Genomic DNA, 17,866 nt, shown 5'->3' with positions numbered 1-17,866 from the left:
ATGCATTAACAATAGGCACAGATTCACATAATTACACTGCACACAACACATCAACACGTCATACGAAAGTAAACATATGCAAAAATAAACGGAAATATCTATATACATATGTATTATGTATATGCAAATTACACTCGATACAGACAAGTAGTAAAAAAACGGTGAGAAAGAATGTGGCTGGTTAGTGGTGTGTGTATTTTTATTTTATAATGATTTTGCTTATGAAAAAAGGAATGAAAACAAGTCATAGTAGGTTAAAGTAATAAGGACTAATATATAACATAGAAGCAAGAAGAATTGAGAAAAAAAATAATGTAGACAAACGTAATTTGTAGGAAAATAAAAACAGAATAAAGTACAAGAAAATAACACAACTATGAAATAAAATCCTACAAATTAATTGAAGGACAAATCAACTCAAAGAACTAGGATTTGAATGTATGTGTGTGTGCGAACATTGAGACACTGACAGAAACGTTACTATTGCAGAGTGGCTAAAATACGGTTGGTACAGATTAACACATATGTGGACGGATATCAATCAAATGAAAAAACGGAAAGATACAAAGACAGAAAGAGAGACAGAGAGAGGTATACATATCAAAACAAGAAACTAACAACAAAAATGAATAAGAACAAAAAAAATCTTAAAGCCTGACTGCACGATGGGCTCGGACAAAATGACACAAGCAGTACTTGAAAGCGTGTGAAAGCTCTTAGCAGTAGAGTACAATACTCCACCGCAGATTGGCTGCGCGTAAAACAATTCGTGTCTGCTAGCTGCTGTCTTGGTCACGCTGTTGACAGCGGAGCTTAACGCACGATTCGTCATAGCAGATTAAGTTGATGATGTATGCTGATTAGTAACCGATTTGCGTTTTCACTTTACAAATGTCACTAAAAAGCCCAGTTTGACAGTGTTAGCAAATTATTTTCCATTTATTTTGACATTTAGAACATAACATCTGCACCCTTCAAGCTTGGGCGTTTCTAAGTGATTAAGCTAATTTTTAAATCTAGTTCACTTAACTGACAGGTGATTTTTTTTATGATTTATTACATTTTTTTTAATTTATTTAAATCATGATCTGCGTAAAGAGTTCCAAATCATCGATTGATTGGCACATCATGTTTTAATTATCTTGATTACGTTGCTTAACATTTTGCTCCATCCTTTCATCCAATTCGAGTGGTTTAAACGTTAGATTTTAGGCCGGTATTGAGTTTATTAGCCGGACGCCTGCGTGCTTGCACCACAGGCTTGTCGGGAATAGTTTTAGGGGATCTGGAAGTGTGTTGGAAAAATGTAAATAAAAACCGGAAGAAGAAGAAAAAACATACAAAAACTTAACATAAAAATAGATAAAGTTATAGGGTAGGAAAAACATTTGACATATATGGATGACTTTTTGTTGGTTGATGTCGAGGATGATGGTGAACAAATGTAAAACAAAACTTCAATAATTTGGTGATGATGAACACACAATATGGTAATGGTGATAAACCATTTAGTTGACACAGTTAGACGAGTGTCGAATGACGTGTCAGTGTCAGGCGTAAATAACGCGTATGAAAAAAAAATCACGCATACACAGAGAATACTGCAAAAAATGCAACTCAAACACTGCTTATCCATGTGTTTCTTTTAAAAATCGCTCAAACAAGTAACATTTATTAAATTAAAAGATGCTAAATCGCACTCGATAGAAGCATCCGCAAAATAGAAGTGTTGCTTTGACAGAGGTGTCGTGCGACTGCACTTAAACAAACGCACCGTGTGTTTTTCCCAAGTAACACGCATCGCAGAACGCATGAAACGTAAATTTAAAACTGAAAGGCAACGCTTTTCAAATTACGCTGTTTGGACACATTGAATAGCACGAAAACACGTTACAACACGTTATGAACCTTACAACATAGGATAATTTTAGCTATATTTTGACATATATCAGTTTTAGATATTCATCAAACATGACAAACAAAAACAAATCTTAAAACCATCCACAATTAGTGGTTACTGTTTGAAACTATTAAAACAATCCTGTATACGTTTGTGATACAGAAGCTACTTAAAACACAGTTTTCAATTAAACGGTGCGAAAAGGTTCGGTTCAGTTTTTAAGGGACAGTCACAGTTACTAGGAAGTTTTGAATGAGTGTGAATTGAACAAATAATTATAGGTATTGGTTCATTTTACCTGTAGCAAACAGCCATTAACGCGAAACAAAGGAAGACACATTTGACGATTACCACTAACATGATTACCATTGCCAGGGTGCTGACCTTACCCTGGTCGTGATCTACGTGGGCCCAACCATCAGTTATCAGTAAATGCACCATTGTAGTTCGTTTTTTATGGACGATTTTTTTTGTTGGTTGGTTTGTGCCATCGATTTCAGTGCGATTCAGTTGTTTCGTTTGCATTTGATATGGAGTTTGATGGTGGGTTTGGGTATTTGTGTTGCCGTATTGAGCGCATCAGGGCGCATTCGTGAACGAGGTGGGCAGCACGTGATCAGAGTGCGCGTAGGTAGGAGCGTTGTGTGTGTATGTGTGCGTACGCGCATGTTTTGTAATGGCGGAGTGAACCGACAAAGGATGCGTTTTGCGAGTGTCCAGTTTTTCAACCAGATTGAAACAAACGAGGCCGGTGTTTCCGGATATGTTACACGTTGGGCAGACAGAATGGCAGACATACACACACGTGCACACATGGTTGTGGGTGTGAAGGGGTAGTAATGGTGTCGGTTTTGTGTATCGGCATTAATCGATGTTGGAGGATTTGTTTGCCGCGGTCGTTCGCACACGTTTTGCATCGAACATCGTGCGAGGATTGGATGCAATCGACGATTGTTTTTTTGTTTTAGATTTTACAATTGGCATTTGTAATGGATTTTTTGTTTTGGTGCGAATCAAGGTGTGGTGACGGCGATTTTGTACGTTGTGATGTCGGTAGGCGAGAGGAGAAAGAAACAAGGAGAGAAACATTTTATAGCAAAGCATTGACTAAGATGTGTATGGAATCTGCATCGTACGGCAGTTGTAATGCTTGTCGCGTTTGACAGATACGATGTTTGGTAGCTTGTAGTGGTTTTATTACTTGAGTTTTTTTTATTCAGTATTTGTGGCAACACCAACAAGGAACGGAAATGATCCAAGAGAGAGAGAGAGAGAGAAAGAGAAAGAGAGAGAGAGAGAGAGAAACACAGAAAGAGAAAGAGAAAAAGAAAGAGAAGCGGCCTTGGCGTTCTGTTACGTTCCGTTAAACCTTAAGCGCCCTTTTAGACGGCAGTAACACAATCAGAAACCGCAATCGCAACCGTTTGGAACAATTTTTAGCCTCTCCGTATGCAATCCGCTACTCTATTGTGTTCTACACTGATTACACAACTTGGTTGCATTGCTTCAAATAGTTTCCCAATGCAATCATGCAACAGTTTGCATGATATTGATGAAGATTTCTGCGCGTATGAGTGTTTAAATGCGTTAATTTGGCAAGTAAGGATTATCCCGTATCTTCGAACACATAAAAATCAAATTTTAATTTTTGAAGTATTAATACGTTCGGATCAGAAATTTCATATATTCAGGGGATGCATTTCGACGTTACTGATTACTGCATTGCTGATTGCGTAGTGCCCATCTAAATGGCCCTTTACCGAATCACGAGGTATGTAATTGTAGCAAACGAAAACATTGTGTTTTTTCTCTCATGTAAGCTTTGCATTGTAAACAAAGAGACAAAGCGAAGAAACGTCAAAACGGTCTTTATAGAGTGATGGGCAAAACATAATGCAAACTTAACGCAGGAACAATACACTGTCGCTCTAGTAACAGCGTAACATGAGACTCAAATTTGAAGACGATTTATTCGTGGCTGTGTGTAGGCGTGAATGTGTTTGCTGTGTCCAACTGTCGAAAACAAGTTGACGATTACCATTGTCATAATTTGTTCCCGGTTAATCTTTGTGGCGTTGTATGTTTGTGTGGATGGGGAGGGTATGGTTCGCTGTAGCTTGAGCTTTCTTCTTGGGTATCAACTGAATCAGGAAAACTAACTATAGCATAGCTATAGCTCATTCAACCGCACTGTTACAGTCACCCGAGCCTAGTCGGCACTTATGGCATAAGACACTCGAGTGTACTTTAATTAATGCAAACAACAAGCCATGAGTAGAAACGGGCACGGAATAAGGTGCTGATCAATTTGTAAGTTGGGTTCGCGTACGCTAGCGCCCTCTTGCGACAATCTGTGAATCCTAACAATCCCAACCGTATACCTGATTTTCTTGACAAAATCAAATGAAAAGAGGTGGTTTGAGGGGGGCACGATCGAAAGAATCTGCATTATGGGAAATCGAGAAAACTTTACTATCCCTAGAGCAACTTTCCAAGGCGCTGAAACGATTAGAAACCCATTAGTAGTGTTTCTTAAACCCAGGGTAATGAGTATGCACGAGACGTGGGGAAGGGGTGTGAAAACAGATAGAGAAGCAGAGGGAGAGGGGATAATTTATAGATAGATTGATAGAGAGAGAGAAAGACAGAGCGAGAGAGGGGTCAGACGACAGAGGGCCCGTGAAAAACGATGGGATTGTGATCAAAAGGAGCAAAGAGGAACCGAGTAGCCTAGAAACTGACATACAAAGAGAGAGATAGAGAGGAAATGAGAAAGGAGGAGAGATAGAGAGAGAATGAGAGAGAGAGAGAGAGACCTAAAATGTATGCTCAAAAAGTCACTCATGTTTTAAGGCTGTGTTGTTTACGGCTGACAGGTTAAAAGGAAAAGGGTTCTACTTTTTCCTTTTCGGCTCTACTGATCATTGTCAATCTTGTAAGGAAACTTGGGCATGTGAGTGTTGCATGGGCAGTTGTAATGATTTTTTTTCCTGTTTCTGCTCATTGTTTAGAATGTGGCATGTGTGTTCTTGTGCTCTGGTAATGTTTTGCACGGCAGCTAATGTTTCCTTCTTCTGTATGGCTTATTATTGTTTTACTTTATTATAATGAAAATCGGCAGTATTTGGCTTGAGGTATTCTGTATAACATTTCTACACGGTGTATTGATCAAAAACAAAAGCATTATAATGTCTAAAACGAAACTATCGGACAAACTGAAATTGTTTAACAAGACGTAACAAACACTACTGTTTGTTGTTTTTTGGGTTGGAAAATATGGAAAGCAGCAAGCACGGGCAACGAATGGACTTACCGTAGCGAGTCGTTTTCTTCTCCATGATGATAGTGCTTTCCGACGTGGTGGACGTGATCAGCGACGGGTACGTGGTAGTGATATGCGCCTGAATTGAGCAATCCGGGCCAGTCCAGCCAAACTTGCAGAAGCACTTATTGTTGTTGGTACAGTCCTGCCGGAAATAGACAAGAGGAGCGGGTGGTATGTGGAGGGGAAAGCGGGTTAGGATCTGAGGCATCTTTGCATGCCGCCATTGTGGCGCGTCAACTAAACACTCAAGTTGTTCTGACATATTTGAGTATTTTGCTCGCTCTTTTTCTATACAGTGAGTATTTTCTATCAACTTCCGAGCAATCAGGGATTCTGGTAACGCAGAGGTACACAGACAAAGAGAGAGAGAGAAAAAGAGTAGGTAATTGGAATAACCCCTCTACTTACCCCATTGCCGGAGCATTCGAGATTGTTATGGTTCGTCGGACACTTTGTTTGATCGATGTATGGAAAGATACTGACGCAAGTCTGATTGACGCAGATCAGATTATCACCGCACGGTGTACCGTCGCGTACCAGTCCGTACGGTGGCGTGTTGGAGTTAGTGGACGCCCCAGTGATTGACCTGGCGTAGAGGAATTTGACATGAGATGTGCATCACTGCCAGATGAGAGTTTCAATGGTGATGCTTGTCGTAACACTTACTTGCATTCGTACTCCGTGCCGCGTATGGAGATGATTGCCCGCGAGTACAAATGTTCGCAGCAGTCCTCCACTGGCGTACGGTCGCCATCCTTGCACTGGAGCGAACCACACTGAATATTCCTGGACATAAGGAAACGAAAACAGAGAAAGAATGAGAGAGATGGAGGAAGAGAGAAGAGAGAATAAAAGAGAGAGAGAGAGAGAGAGCGAGAGAAAGAGAGATAGAGAGAGGGGGATTGGATATGGAATTGAAGTTCTTGGAAGGATGTAGAGTAGCGAGATCTTACTCTGGCTCGCATTTGATGTAGTTGCCATTGCCGTCCTTGCCGCAATGGCCGTTGATGGAGCCCTTCGAGTTGAACTGTTCGTAGCACACTCGATCGGCACCAGTACCGCTGTAGCCCCAGATTCGCTCGCACTGGGCGGCCTGTGTAGGGCAAACACCATTGAAGCAGTAACCTGTGCGCAAATAAAAGAAATATTGTTATGGAAGAGCTTCAGCGCCTATCTACGCATTATGTTTGAAGCACTACATACCTGTAGAGAAGCCGGTAGAGTTCATGCCGCACGGGTTGCCATTCTTCTTATGTACATCGGGCGGGCACTGGCCAGACTCGCCATTGCAGTACTCGGGTAGGTCGCACTCGTTGTGCGCATCGCGGCATATGACGCCCGGAGGCTTTAGAATACATTTATCACAGCAGGGCCCAGTCGCGCACTGGGACTCCTTTTTTAGCTTGCACGTGATGCCGTCACAACACGGATCCGTCTTGTCGCAATCGAGCGCACTGCCACAGTCGCACTCCTCGTCATCCTCCACGATCCCGTTGCCGCAGTTCTTACGAAGCTCCACCTGGTAAAGCCGGGATAGTCGTGATTGTCTCCACTGTCCACTTCTCATCCCCTCCCCAAAACTTACCTCATTCGGTTTGTTCAACAAACAGAGACCGTGTCCGATGCGCAACGCATCGATGTAATCCAGTCGACTGCATTCGGAAAACTTGTACGGCTGTACGTTCTCCAGACCGACAATCGATTGCGACATAATGCAACCGTGCCAGTCGCGACAGATGCATTCGTCACCTGAGCAGACGTGTTCAGAGCAGTGGAAAATGTTAAGCGAATGAGTAGTCTATGCGAGCATCATCCCACGGTACTTACGATTATCGTCGTGACCCATGCCAATGTTGTGTCCTATCATGTGCGCCATCGTTCCGGCGAGCAGATGCGGTTCATAAGGATTCATGTCTACGCTTATGCCAACAGCCTTCGGTGTGCACACGGTTTCCGGAACGGACATGCCAACTTCACCGCCGGCGAATGTCTCGCCACTGCGAATGATATGAGGTAACGCAAGGATCAGAAAAGTCCTCTGCTTTGACAGTCTAAAATTACTTACGTCAGCAGCTGGGTCGTATCTTTATCTATTTTATACAAATTCCTAGATGTATAGTCGTTAAAATTGGATATTGCTTTGCTAATATCTTTGCCTCCGTCGATTTGGGCCTGGTTTTGGCCCTGCCATGTTTCGATATATACAACGGACACGCGTGTGTTCAGAGTACGGAAGTACTGCAGTGAGGTAAAATGGAAGTGGATAAAGATACGTTAGTCGTCCAGATCGAGGCACAGGATTTCTTCCCTAATATCCTGCTCCCCCTCCTCATACGTACCAGATCAGCAATGTTCGCCACCTGTATGGCATCGTGGACCACCTCTGTCCGGGTGCTGCCGTTGCGCTTCTGGAACATCGCCTTGTCGATAATGAGGGCCGTTTCGATGTACTTGGTGGTTTCGCGCACATCCCGCCTGTACCGGCCAGCACCGTTGCGATCAATCAGCTCCACTAACCCGGCATGGTGGCTGCTGCCGCGGCGTATCGATCGCGTCCTCCACTCGAGGTTGCCAGAATTCGCACAGCCTTTATTTGATTTTGTACGTGCTTCAAATATAACATGTGGATGTTTCTGCTGAAACGAACGGGGTGGTGTTTTTTTAGCATTTGTTCCAGAACAGAAACGAGACGCTTGTTTTGTTTGCTTTGTTAACAGGGCACACACATACAGGAGGAGTGCTGACTATCGATGTTGCTTTTCTCCCAAGACATACACCAAACAGCCCTATGGAAAGAATTCGAGCTATTGGACGAATGTTCAGACCTCACGGACCACGCCGGAGGGACTTGCAACAAGATCTTCACCACGGCTCCTGATGTGTTTATCCCCTTAACGGGAAGAGCGGGTTAAAGGGGGTCAGTCGCGTTATCAAATCGAAAGAAGATGGAAAAATAACATACCGATAAATCACCTCCGTAAAATGGATGAATAACAAACGTTTCATTACCGACGTGTATCACACCGCTGACACCGTTGCAGGTGTGGAAGGCTGCACTAGCTCCCGGATAGTCTTTAACCGTACCGTGGTAGTAGCAGTGTTCAATTTCCTGTCAAATGCGGCCGACCAGACGAGAGCGTCAGTGAGACTGTGAATTTGCTGGACCCCTTGGTTAATAAACCCCCTTTAAACGATCCTACTTACTCGATGTGAATCCTGAGCGAACCCGCTAGGTAGATAGTGCTTCTGTACAATGTTGGGAGCTAGTAATTGTCTGCGAGGCATAGCGTTTGAACAGAGGGGGAAACACAAAAGCAAAAGACAAAGGTAAACCATTAGGAGGCTGGCTTGGAACGGCTGAGATACGATTAAAAAAAAGGCGCTCGCTAGAGAAATCGTGCTTAGCGCAGCGAATACTCACGTATTTAATTCCAAATCTAATCGAAATTTATGGTTAAAAGCTTTTATCAAAAGTGATGTTCGATGAAAATGCTTCCCAGTCTGCAAACGAAAGCGATAGGGAGAGATAAACGTGTAAATGGTAAAAAGGGGGAAATGAAGGATCATTAGTTTTATCGTAATTGCGCAGGCGGTGTTTGGTTGCCGTCCGTAAATGTCTGTGTAAGAGGGAACTCAGCTATCCCCCCCCCCTCCTCTCCTCACCACTCCACAGCACCCACAGCATCCACTCTAAGGCAATTCTGGGGACCAGCACAGCCCTGCCCAACCTCGTTCGAATACTTGCATGCTCAAATTATATACCACCAATGCCTGTAACCGTGCGAGATGTCGATTGTCAATTCCTTGTACCCGGTCACCGGTGTCCTTGAAGGCCCCGGAGTCTTTTGCATCTGCATCGCACAGACTCCCTTGCAGGCACCAGCTCTCTTGCAGGCGCCCGGAGCAGGTCACATTCTCTCGTTGGATTTTTCTTTTCCAATAAATACGTTCATTTCCGTCACACAGTGCCCCAGTCTGCCCGACCCACGAACAAACAAGTGCTGAGTCCCGCACCCCATCTAGCTTGGGTGGTGATGTGTTGCCGAGACTTTTCCCCTTACCAATCACCCCCCCCCCCACCCCCCTCTTCTCGCCGCACGTTCGAGATGCGAGCACACTGTTTCGAAAGCAATTGTCCGGATGAACGGAAACGGATGACTATGATTTCCGCTGACGAATAAGCGACCCGAACGATTTGTGCAGGTACGTGTGCCTAACAAGCATCCGCTGACGCGATGAAGATGCAAATCTCGTGATTGTGTTTCATTTTCTTTCTTTTGCTGTGTTCCCCGCTTCAGGAAAATCTCTTTCTGGTTGGCACTTTCACTCCCTTTGCACGATCGGCGTTCGGAACCGTGTACATTCCACCGTTTCGGCATCGACTTTCTTGCCGACCTGTCAATTGGGTCACTACAGCGGGTACCAAAGCCCCCGGAGATAAAGCACGCGGACAAGGAAAAACTGCCAACCGAAGGCGGTATCTAATTTTTCATCACTTGATTGTTCCCGCTGTTCTGATTAAGGAATCGCTCTGTAATGAGTGTTGGAGATTTTTAATCGATGCTACGGGTTTTTTTTCTTTGTTCACCCTCGGATTGCGGTAATGTATGCTGGCCCAAGGTGCCACGGAAGAAGAATTGCTTTATCATTTCCGATCACATTGTAAATTTATTAGCGTATTTTTTTCATATGTACGACTCGTCGATACTTACCCTCGATCGACCACGGCCACCGCCACTGCCGGAGTAGCTACCGTCATAGCCACGCTGTGGAAACTGCGGACCAGTACCGGGCAAACGACGAGAGTGAGCGACAGAGATATAAAAGAGTAATGAAAAGGAAAAGAATATAGTTACATCGAACCTATGCAACCACCGATCCGCCGGGAAAGTGGTTATCGTGTAGTGTCGTGCAGCTGAAATAAGAGACAAAAGAGGCAGGGGCATCTTGTACGGGTAAAACAATAGTACGCTTGACGTAAAACAAAACAAGGATAACAAACTTTCGCCTAGTACGCATCCAAAGCTTACTGGTTCACCAGCAAACAAACGAGTTGCTTCTTAGTGGTGTAAAACAGGTTCCAACCGTATGTGCGGATTGCATACGTGAAAAGCTCGAAAGCAATGCAACTGACGTACGCAAAAGCAAAACGACATGTTGTTATTTTTTTCTGAAAGCACCTCTTCGATGTCTCAATTGTTGATGCTATGTAACGATTTGTCTTGCACTGATAGACACACGCAAACACGAACAGCCATGTAATATATGCAACGCTTGCGCCCTATTCGCCAGGAGCAGATGTAATGTATTTGCTCTAGAGATTGTTGCCTAGATTGACGGTGCCAAGTGAGCAGTAATAAGATAATGGACGGATGTCTAAGTACTAGAGACATGGGGAGATAGCGACAGAGCGAGTATATTTAAGTGACGCGTGTCCTTTTACATTCGACCGGAATGGCATCCTGCAGAATCCACTTAACCACACATTCATAGACACAGTTATCTCGGAATACTCCAGGTTGTTTGCTTAGGTACCTATTGCAAGTACATTTGCCAGCGTTTTTGTTTTGCTGTGCACGATTTGCTTTCTATCGGTTTGCTGGTAACTGAGTGAGTTGATAATGAAGTGAGCTTTGCGTGAGAAAACAGAAAACATGTATGTACGGAGCTAACCTAAAATTTCGATGATTTCTCGTGAACATATCTTTTTAAAACGGGTAAGTGGCATACTGTTTGCAGGGCTACTGTGCACCTCATGTCGAGGGAAACATCTCCTCAAACAGTATGTGCGAGGGATGACGGGAATGGAAAACCAAACACAGGTAGGAAAAACGTACGAATGTAAGAGATGCGACTAGGTAGGGACAAAAAACTCAAGAAAACAAAACTCCAAAAGCTCTATGATAAGAGAAAATAACATAAAACGAAAACAGGAAACATGTGAAAATGGGATGCATATGTTATGATAGAAAGGAACACATACCGTTCCACCCGTCTCATCACCACCATACACAGCATAATTAGCTTCATAATAATAAGATTTACGTGTACGTGTCCGGTTCGTATCCGCCGGTTCGCGGAAGCGATAGCGTACCTTTGGCTGGTTAACTTCTCGCGTCGAGATGCCCATCTTCTCATGATGGCGCAGCTGTACGGGATAGATGATCTGGTAGTAGCTGCTACCGATCTTATCCACTAGCTCCTGGTTTTGCTGGTGCTCCTTCAGTAAACGCTCGACCTCACCTACAAAACAGTGGCCAGAGAGTGAGAAAGAGATAGTGAGAGAGAAACAGAAAAGCGAGAGAGAAAGAGAAAGAAAAAGAGGAGCGGTCGGTTATCAAATTTGGCAGCCGAAAATTATGCAACGCAGCTTGCTGAGGCACCGAGTTGACAGGTGACCCTAGGAACTTTATCTCCTCGCTGTGCCGACGAAAGCATTCGTACTAGGGAAGATGGGGTGGGATGAGAGGTAAGGGTTTTGGGAGGAACTCCGCCCGCGGGAGAAGAGAAACTTTTCACTCCAACTTGTCACCGAGATATGAGCGGAGATGCTATGGAAAGGACGGGGAGCGTCACCAGAACAACACAGAAACACGCCGTCGAGCGCCAGCGACAATGACAAGATGGCAAGATGTGAAACTTTGTCCTGTGCCAGGCTCGTAGGCGGTCAGACGTACGGTGGACCGCAAAGCGTGCTACGCTAATGGATTTATGTGCTGATCAAAACTTACCTACTGGGCTTTCCTCATTCCAGAATGAATCATCCAGAGTGTAGTCAGCTTCTGGAAAGAGAGTTCATCAAGCAAAGGGAAACGGCATCGATTAGATTGCATAATGATTGCAGGAAGTTGGCACCGGCAGCTGTGTCGTTGGGCTGCCGGGAACATGTGTAGGAACTTGTGTAAACATTTATTCGAGCACTTGTGCTCGACGAGCTGCAAGCTACGGTTACTGCACGGTAGGGGATGTTGGAACAGTGCATGATCCTGATGGCGAGATATGGCCAGATTGTAAATGTCGCTGGAAGACACTTTTGGACTCAGACGGGCCGCCCAGATTGTCGAAGTTTAACAATGCGGAAATTGAGACTCAGGACACTTCTTCCACGGGGTATTGGATCGAGTGGAAGTTTCCTTACAGATCAAGCACAGATGAGGGGTTGGTGGGTTGAAGATGCCGTTTCACGCTACTGTTTCAGCACTAACCACTTCATAGTTGAAGGTTTGCCTGCAGAAAGCAATTCTGATTTGACGTATCGGTTCCCGCAACTCATTCGCTTGTAGTATCGCGGATTACCGTAGTGTGTTACATCAAATTTCTCCTATCGCTCGCTGTGAAGCTATGGCGTTGTTAACGTTTCGTTTCAGAATCCAAACGCTTTGCCGCACTACTTTAATCACGGGTAAAGCGTAGGAATTCTAAAACAAACCATTAACTAAAGCAGCGTGACTTGCACTCAGCGTGGGACATCACTGGCGCGTTTTGCTGCCAGCTTCTGCTCCAGTCTTGCCCCAAACGCCGGGCGCCATTATGGCCTGTTTCATGTTTTAGCGCTGTCATACATTTTGTATTCCCGTTCATTCTCTTTCGCTCTCTCGCTCTCTGTTTCGGACGTTTTCTACGTCCACTTCTCGTTTGCAATCTATTTTTAAGCTATCTGCAACCAGTGATCACTAACGATAGGCAGTGGTTTTTGGTCCATGCCCCCTTCTCCCGTCATTCGTTTGCTGTGCTGTCAGTTTTAGCGAGCGTATCCTGTGGTGGCGGTGACGCTTGTTGCTGGTTGTGGTTGGGAGCTTATAGAGCTACTCCTTTTTCTGTGCGATATTTTTCGATTTTACTATTTTTGTTTTGTTTAAAACCACGCTTTCAAAAAAAAGAAGCTTAACTTCACTAAAAGCAAAACATGGATCCCTTTTTACGTTCTGAGGACAGCGGAAATGGTGTTTGGAATGGGAAATAAAGTTGAACCAAAAATACCAGGCACCTACCTCCAGCAGATTCGGCGAGTGTCATTACGAGGGCGAGTAGCAGCGCCCTCAGCGGGCTCATTAGTTTCATGTCTACTAAAGCTGTATCGTACGAACGTGCTGCGAGCTTGCGTGTGCGAACGATGCCATTCGAGCCTGTTCGAGCCCCCTTCCTCAATCTCCCGCTCTGCACGCCCCCCGTTTGCTATCTCTGGGGCTCCGTTTGGCAGTTGGGTACACGCTTACTACACGCCCTGCAAACACAGCTACTACTGCCTACTGCTAGTGTCTGACGAGCCGTTCGGTAACATCGCTGCGAATTGCGTGCCTGTGCGTTTAAGTGCAGGGCCTGGAACCGGTCGAGCAGCGCCAATACTTGCCCGCGTCGGACAACACACGCTCCAGCCAGGCGTAAATGACACTTTTGCACAGCGGTACAGTTTGCTTTAGCTACCTGCCCGATTACGGGTGCACAGTACAGCGTTAGGAACACTGAACATTTCAGGCAGTCGTCGTACTGAATCTGGGCTACTTTTTAGTCTAAGACAGTGAGCTAAGGAAGGGCAAGAGGGACAGCAAGATCATCTCTAAACGAGTAGCAGTCTTCTGCTGAGCAGGTATTGAATTGTCTATACTACTATCCTTCGATAGACACACACATACACAAACACTCTTTGCGTCCTTACGATCGCATGCTTCTCATTTAGAGCTCGAACAAGGCAGCAGCAATGCTCTCATAGGTACACATAATTGCAATCGCATTACTGGTCGACTTCGTTGCTCGACGCTGAAATAACGAAACACACACGCACATACATGTACAGGCACCAGCAACACAGATACACACCGATGTACAGCTATCCAGATTACAGCTTCTGCGGAAACTACTGTGCCCACAACGTGTGAGTGCAGACAGGGAGATATAGATGTATGTATGTATATGTTTAGATATATAAATATTTATATATACATATACGAGAGACGATGAAACCTGTTTCAAAAACGTTTACTACCCCACTGACGGGGGTAACGATAACAGATGACTAGCGATAGCATATAGAGTCTTGCTGGCTTAGTGACAGTGCTTATACTGAGGAGTTGGGCGATCGATCCGAAATCCACACTACAGCTGGAAGGGTATCCCCGTTAACGGTAATAGGGAAGGGGAATATCTGAAGTCTTTAAGTTGTCCGCTCCAGCGTTAACGCAAACCACATGCTCGATATTTCAAATGCTGCTTTCATATGCGTGCTTTTAAAAGCAAACATACACACACACGCGCGCGCACACACACATACAGCTCAGCTACGGTAACGGTGCACTGGTCCGAGTTTCTTTCGCGTTACGCTGACCGTTACAGCTCGACTCCACGCTCACTCCTCGCAGTAGTGTTGTCCCTTCGTATCGGATGCGTTTCGATCGACGGTTGACCATTATAACAATGAATGCGGCTTACCTGCGGCGCGATGAAAACATGAAACGAAGAAAGAAAGAAGAGAGAAACATTTTAGTCTAAATAGAGACTGGCAACCTGAGCAGAAGGTACTGGCCAAGCTGGCAAATTGGGCGGGCAGCTAATTGCAGGTCGGAACTAGTTTGCATCGCGCAGCTTTATCTCGCGCGCTTAGCCAAACGTGAAAGTTTTTATTTTATTGTTTGTCTGTTTCCTTGAGTATGAATCGTTTGGGCAACCACACTCTGCAACGCGCAGGAGAAAAAGGGAGAAGAAGAGTAAGAGCTGTTCTAGATTTGACGTATCCAGACAATCACCAATTATGTCGATTGTATCGTTCGAGTTTACAGTCCAATGACATCGTGATGCAGTGATAGTTTTTTGTTGTTGCTGCTTGCTGTTGTGTTTGCTAGTTATCCTTTTCTCGTTCATCCTCCCCCCCCCCTCCTTTTGCTACTCTCCCTTCTTACCTTTGCGATTTGACAACCTGGGAGCCCTAGCATCGTTCAGGGCCAGCGGACGTGTGCAGGGGATTAGCAGCCGACATCGGTTGCTGTAGGGGGTAAGAGCACGCCATGTACCCAAACACATCGTCGTCTGGCACGTCGAACCGCCGCATGACTAGAATGCTCGAGGTTTTGCTGCCTTCATTCGCGTTGTTTGCCGTTTTGTGTGCAGAACGCTCCTCTAGGCATAAAGTTTTGAAACTCACCACCGCCTGGCTGTACGATAATGCCTTTGTTCTACTGTCAGCATAAATCAACCGAGTGATATACATAAGAATTGCATGCTGACAACGGCGGCGACGGTGACCGTGGGAACATAGTGTAACTTAAAAAATAAAACCACACGCATAGACTCACAGCTGAAATCCATGCAGCCATGCCCCACTTTGTGTCCGATTGTGCGGAATGTGTTAGAGTTTTTATTAAAGTTGTTTTTTCGTTATACTATCGCCCTCCTGCTCAATTCGTTGTTATGCCGGGCACCAGGTCAGTGCGGAAAAATCCTAAAGCAGCGATGTCAAATTCATTTGACCACGCGGTTAAATATGCTACTGAAAATAGTAGCACGAGCCGCAGCCTGGTTTTTATATGACATTATATGATACAAAAATCAGATCTTTAGCATTTCTTCTCATTTGATTTACCGATAACAGTGGCATTACAATAGTTTAAACTTTGATTGCAAATAAAGTGAAATAAATCTTAACTGTAGCAAAATCAAATGGTTAAATGCCTCAAAAAATCGAATCAATTCAAATGCCTCTGTTATTTTAAAGTTTTGGATGGTTTTGTATCAACTAACTAGATTTAGTACGCATAAATAATGGCAATAACTGGCAATGATTCACTAGGTTGGTTTATCCATGGTAGAATAGTAAATGTTATGTTTGGTATAAGTGTCATTTTTATAAATAATACTTTTGAGCTGATTTTGATAGTGATACAGCATTTACGTACAGTAAATTCTTATTTTTGATGCTTTGATGCCACATGTCGGGTGGTTTATTCAGTGTACTTAGACAAATCTTCATTTGACACTCGGGGAGTGCAAGGTGTCATACAAGTCCTTAGTAACCGTTTATGATTCCTGTTGGTTGAGCGATTTTGTAAATTTCTCCAAATATTTTTCTTATATAAATTGTTTTTAAGATCACCTTGTTTGTACCAAGTACCTTGTTTGATTGCTTAAAAAAATATTGTTACAAACCCACATGCAGATGAGTAAGTTACTCCGGGACATTCCCAATTTTGAATGAGCTGGAACGCAAGTTGTTTCTTTAAATAATTGTTCATCATATATTTGTTACTAATAGATATAATTATTTGAAAGGGTTTAACAGAGCTTTCATTATTTTTTAAACCATTTATATAAAATTGTCTGGAATTGAATACTTATTTTTATGAATGTAAACAATTTCCTTTTTTAAATAACTTGAACTGTTTTTGGAATTTTTATCTTCTTTGTGCTTACATGCATAGAAAATAGGTCGGACAATTAGTGGAAATACATGCATGGTCTGACAATTAACAGTTGAAAGTCTCTTCATATTTCAGGCGTCCGGAATTGACTGACATGTACTGAAAATAAATTTTGGCTCAAGTTGCGGGCCACACCGAAAGACCTCGTGGGCTGCAATGGCCCACAGGCCACCATTGGACATCTCTGCTCAAGAATGTTATGCTTTGCCTCAACGGCACAGCAAAACATGAAGATGTAGAGAAGCTAAGATCCCATTGATATCCACTCTGATGCCAATCACGCTAGTACTGTGCGTCAATTTGTATGTGTGTGTGTGGGTCTGATTCACCTTCATAGCTGACTTCTAGCAGTGGCTTACAGCAGAGAACTCCCACTCCATTTCAGAAAGGGAATCTGAATCAACACACACACACACAAACACACACACACACACACACACACACACACACACACACACACACACACACACACACACACACACACACACACACACACACACACACACACACACAGAGAGAGAGAGAGAGAGAGACACACACACACACACACACACACACACACACACACACACACACACACACACAAACTGTATGGCCAATGAGTGATGTAGTGGGAGGATAATGATGCTGCTGTTGATGGTCATGGAGCACCCAGGCAAATGTAATGAAAGGAGGTAGGACACCATGACAAGGGAAGCCATTTTAGGAGCGTAATTGGGTGACTCAGTGATATGGCGCGTAGGCGACACAACCCGCCATTGCCCCCCCCCCCCCCCTCAACATCACTCTCTTTCTCTCTATCTCTCTTTCTTTGTCTTCTTCCCCGTAGCGGCATCTATGGGGAGCAGCCGAGACAAGAGTTAAATTGTTTGCACCGACTGACAGCTACATTAATTCACATCGACTTATACCGACTACATATAAGTGGAAGGGGTTGGAAAACGATATCGTGTAGGGCACGGGCTGACCTCTCTCTATCTTCTCTCTTTCTCTTTTTTTCTCTCTCTCTCTCTCTCTCTCTATTTTTCTCTATCTCTCTCTATTTCGCGCTATTTATCTGTCTCTCTGTCTTCCTCGTTCTCTTGTCTTGCCATGTTTCGCTCCCGAGTATACCCCAATGTATCCTTAATGACGTGGTACGAAACTACCCTACACCTCGGCCTTCTCTTCTGGTATGTATGTGTGTATGTGATTCAAACGGATTTAGTTCACTTTTTATTACCGGATCAATGC

General features: G+C 44.1%; 1 protein-coding gene across 13 annotated transcripts in view; it reads right to left on the bottom strand.

The window, feature by feature from the left end:
• Positions 1-17,866, bottom strand: part of LOC120906639 (disintegrin and metalloproteinase domain-containing protein 11) — a 105,870-nt gene that overhangs the window by 31,736 nt on the left and 56,268 nt on the right. For 10 of the 13 annotated variants that reach the window (XM_040318454.1, XM_040318461.1, XM_040318458.1 and 7 more), the window contains exons 3-17: positions 11,957-12,007; positions 11,320-11,468; positions 9,938-10,000; positions 8,647-8,726; positions 8,430-8,499; positions 8,188-8,334; positions 7,565-7,858; positions 7,291-7,463; positions 7,053-7,222; positions 6,811-6,974; positions 6,429-6,744; positions 6,179-6,350; positions 5,892-6,011; positions 5,634-5,811; positions 5,214-5,367 (exon numbers count right to left, since the gene is read on the bottom strand). In XM_040318454.1, the coding sequence (XP_040174388.1) occupies positions 5,214-5,367; positions 5,634-5,811; positions 5,892-6,011; positions 6,179-6,350; positions 6,429-6,744; positions 6,811-6,974; positions 7,053-7,222; positions 7,291-7,463; positions 7,565-7,858; positions 8,188-8,334; positions 8,430-8,499; positions 8,647-8,726; positions 9,938-10,000; positions 11,320-11,468; positions 11,957-12,007 (2,301 nt within the window). Of the gene's footprint in view, positions 1-2,198; positions 2,302-5,213; positions 5,368-5,633; positions 5,812-5,891; positions 6,012-6,178; positions 6,351-6,428; positions 6,745-6,810; positions 6,975-7,052; positions 7,223-7,290; positions 7,464-7,564; positions 7,859-8,187; positions 8,335-8,429; positions 8,500-8,646; positions 8,727-9,937; positions 10,001-11,319; positions 11,469-11,956; positions 12,008-13,216; positions 14,652-17,866 lie in introns of all 13 variants that reach the window. The other 3 variants (XM_040318460.1, XM_040318459.1, XM_040318457.1) reach the window with 2 other exon arrangements.

Source organism: Anopheles arabiensis, chromosome X, assembly GCF_016920715.1.
Source record: "Anopheles arabiensis isolate DONGOLA chromosome X, AaraD3, whole genome shotgun sequence".
NCBI classification, from domain to species: Eukaryota; Metazoa; Arthropoda; class Insecta; order Diptera; family Culicidae; genus Anopheles; species Anopheles arabiensis.
The sequence above is the reverse complement of the archived record's forward strand: the minus strand, read 5'-3'. Positions and strand labels throughout refer to the sequence as shown.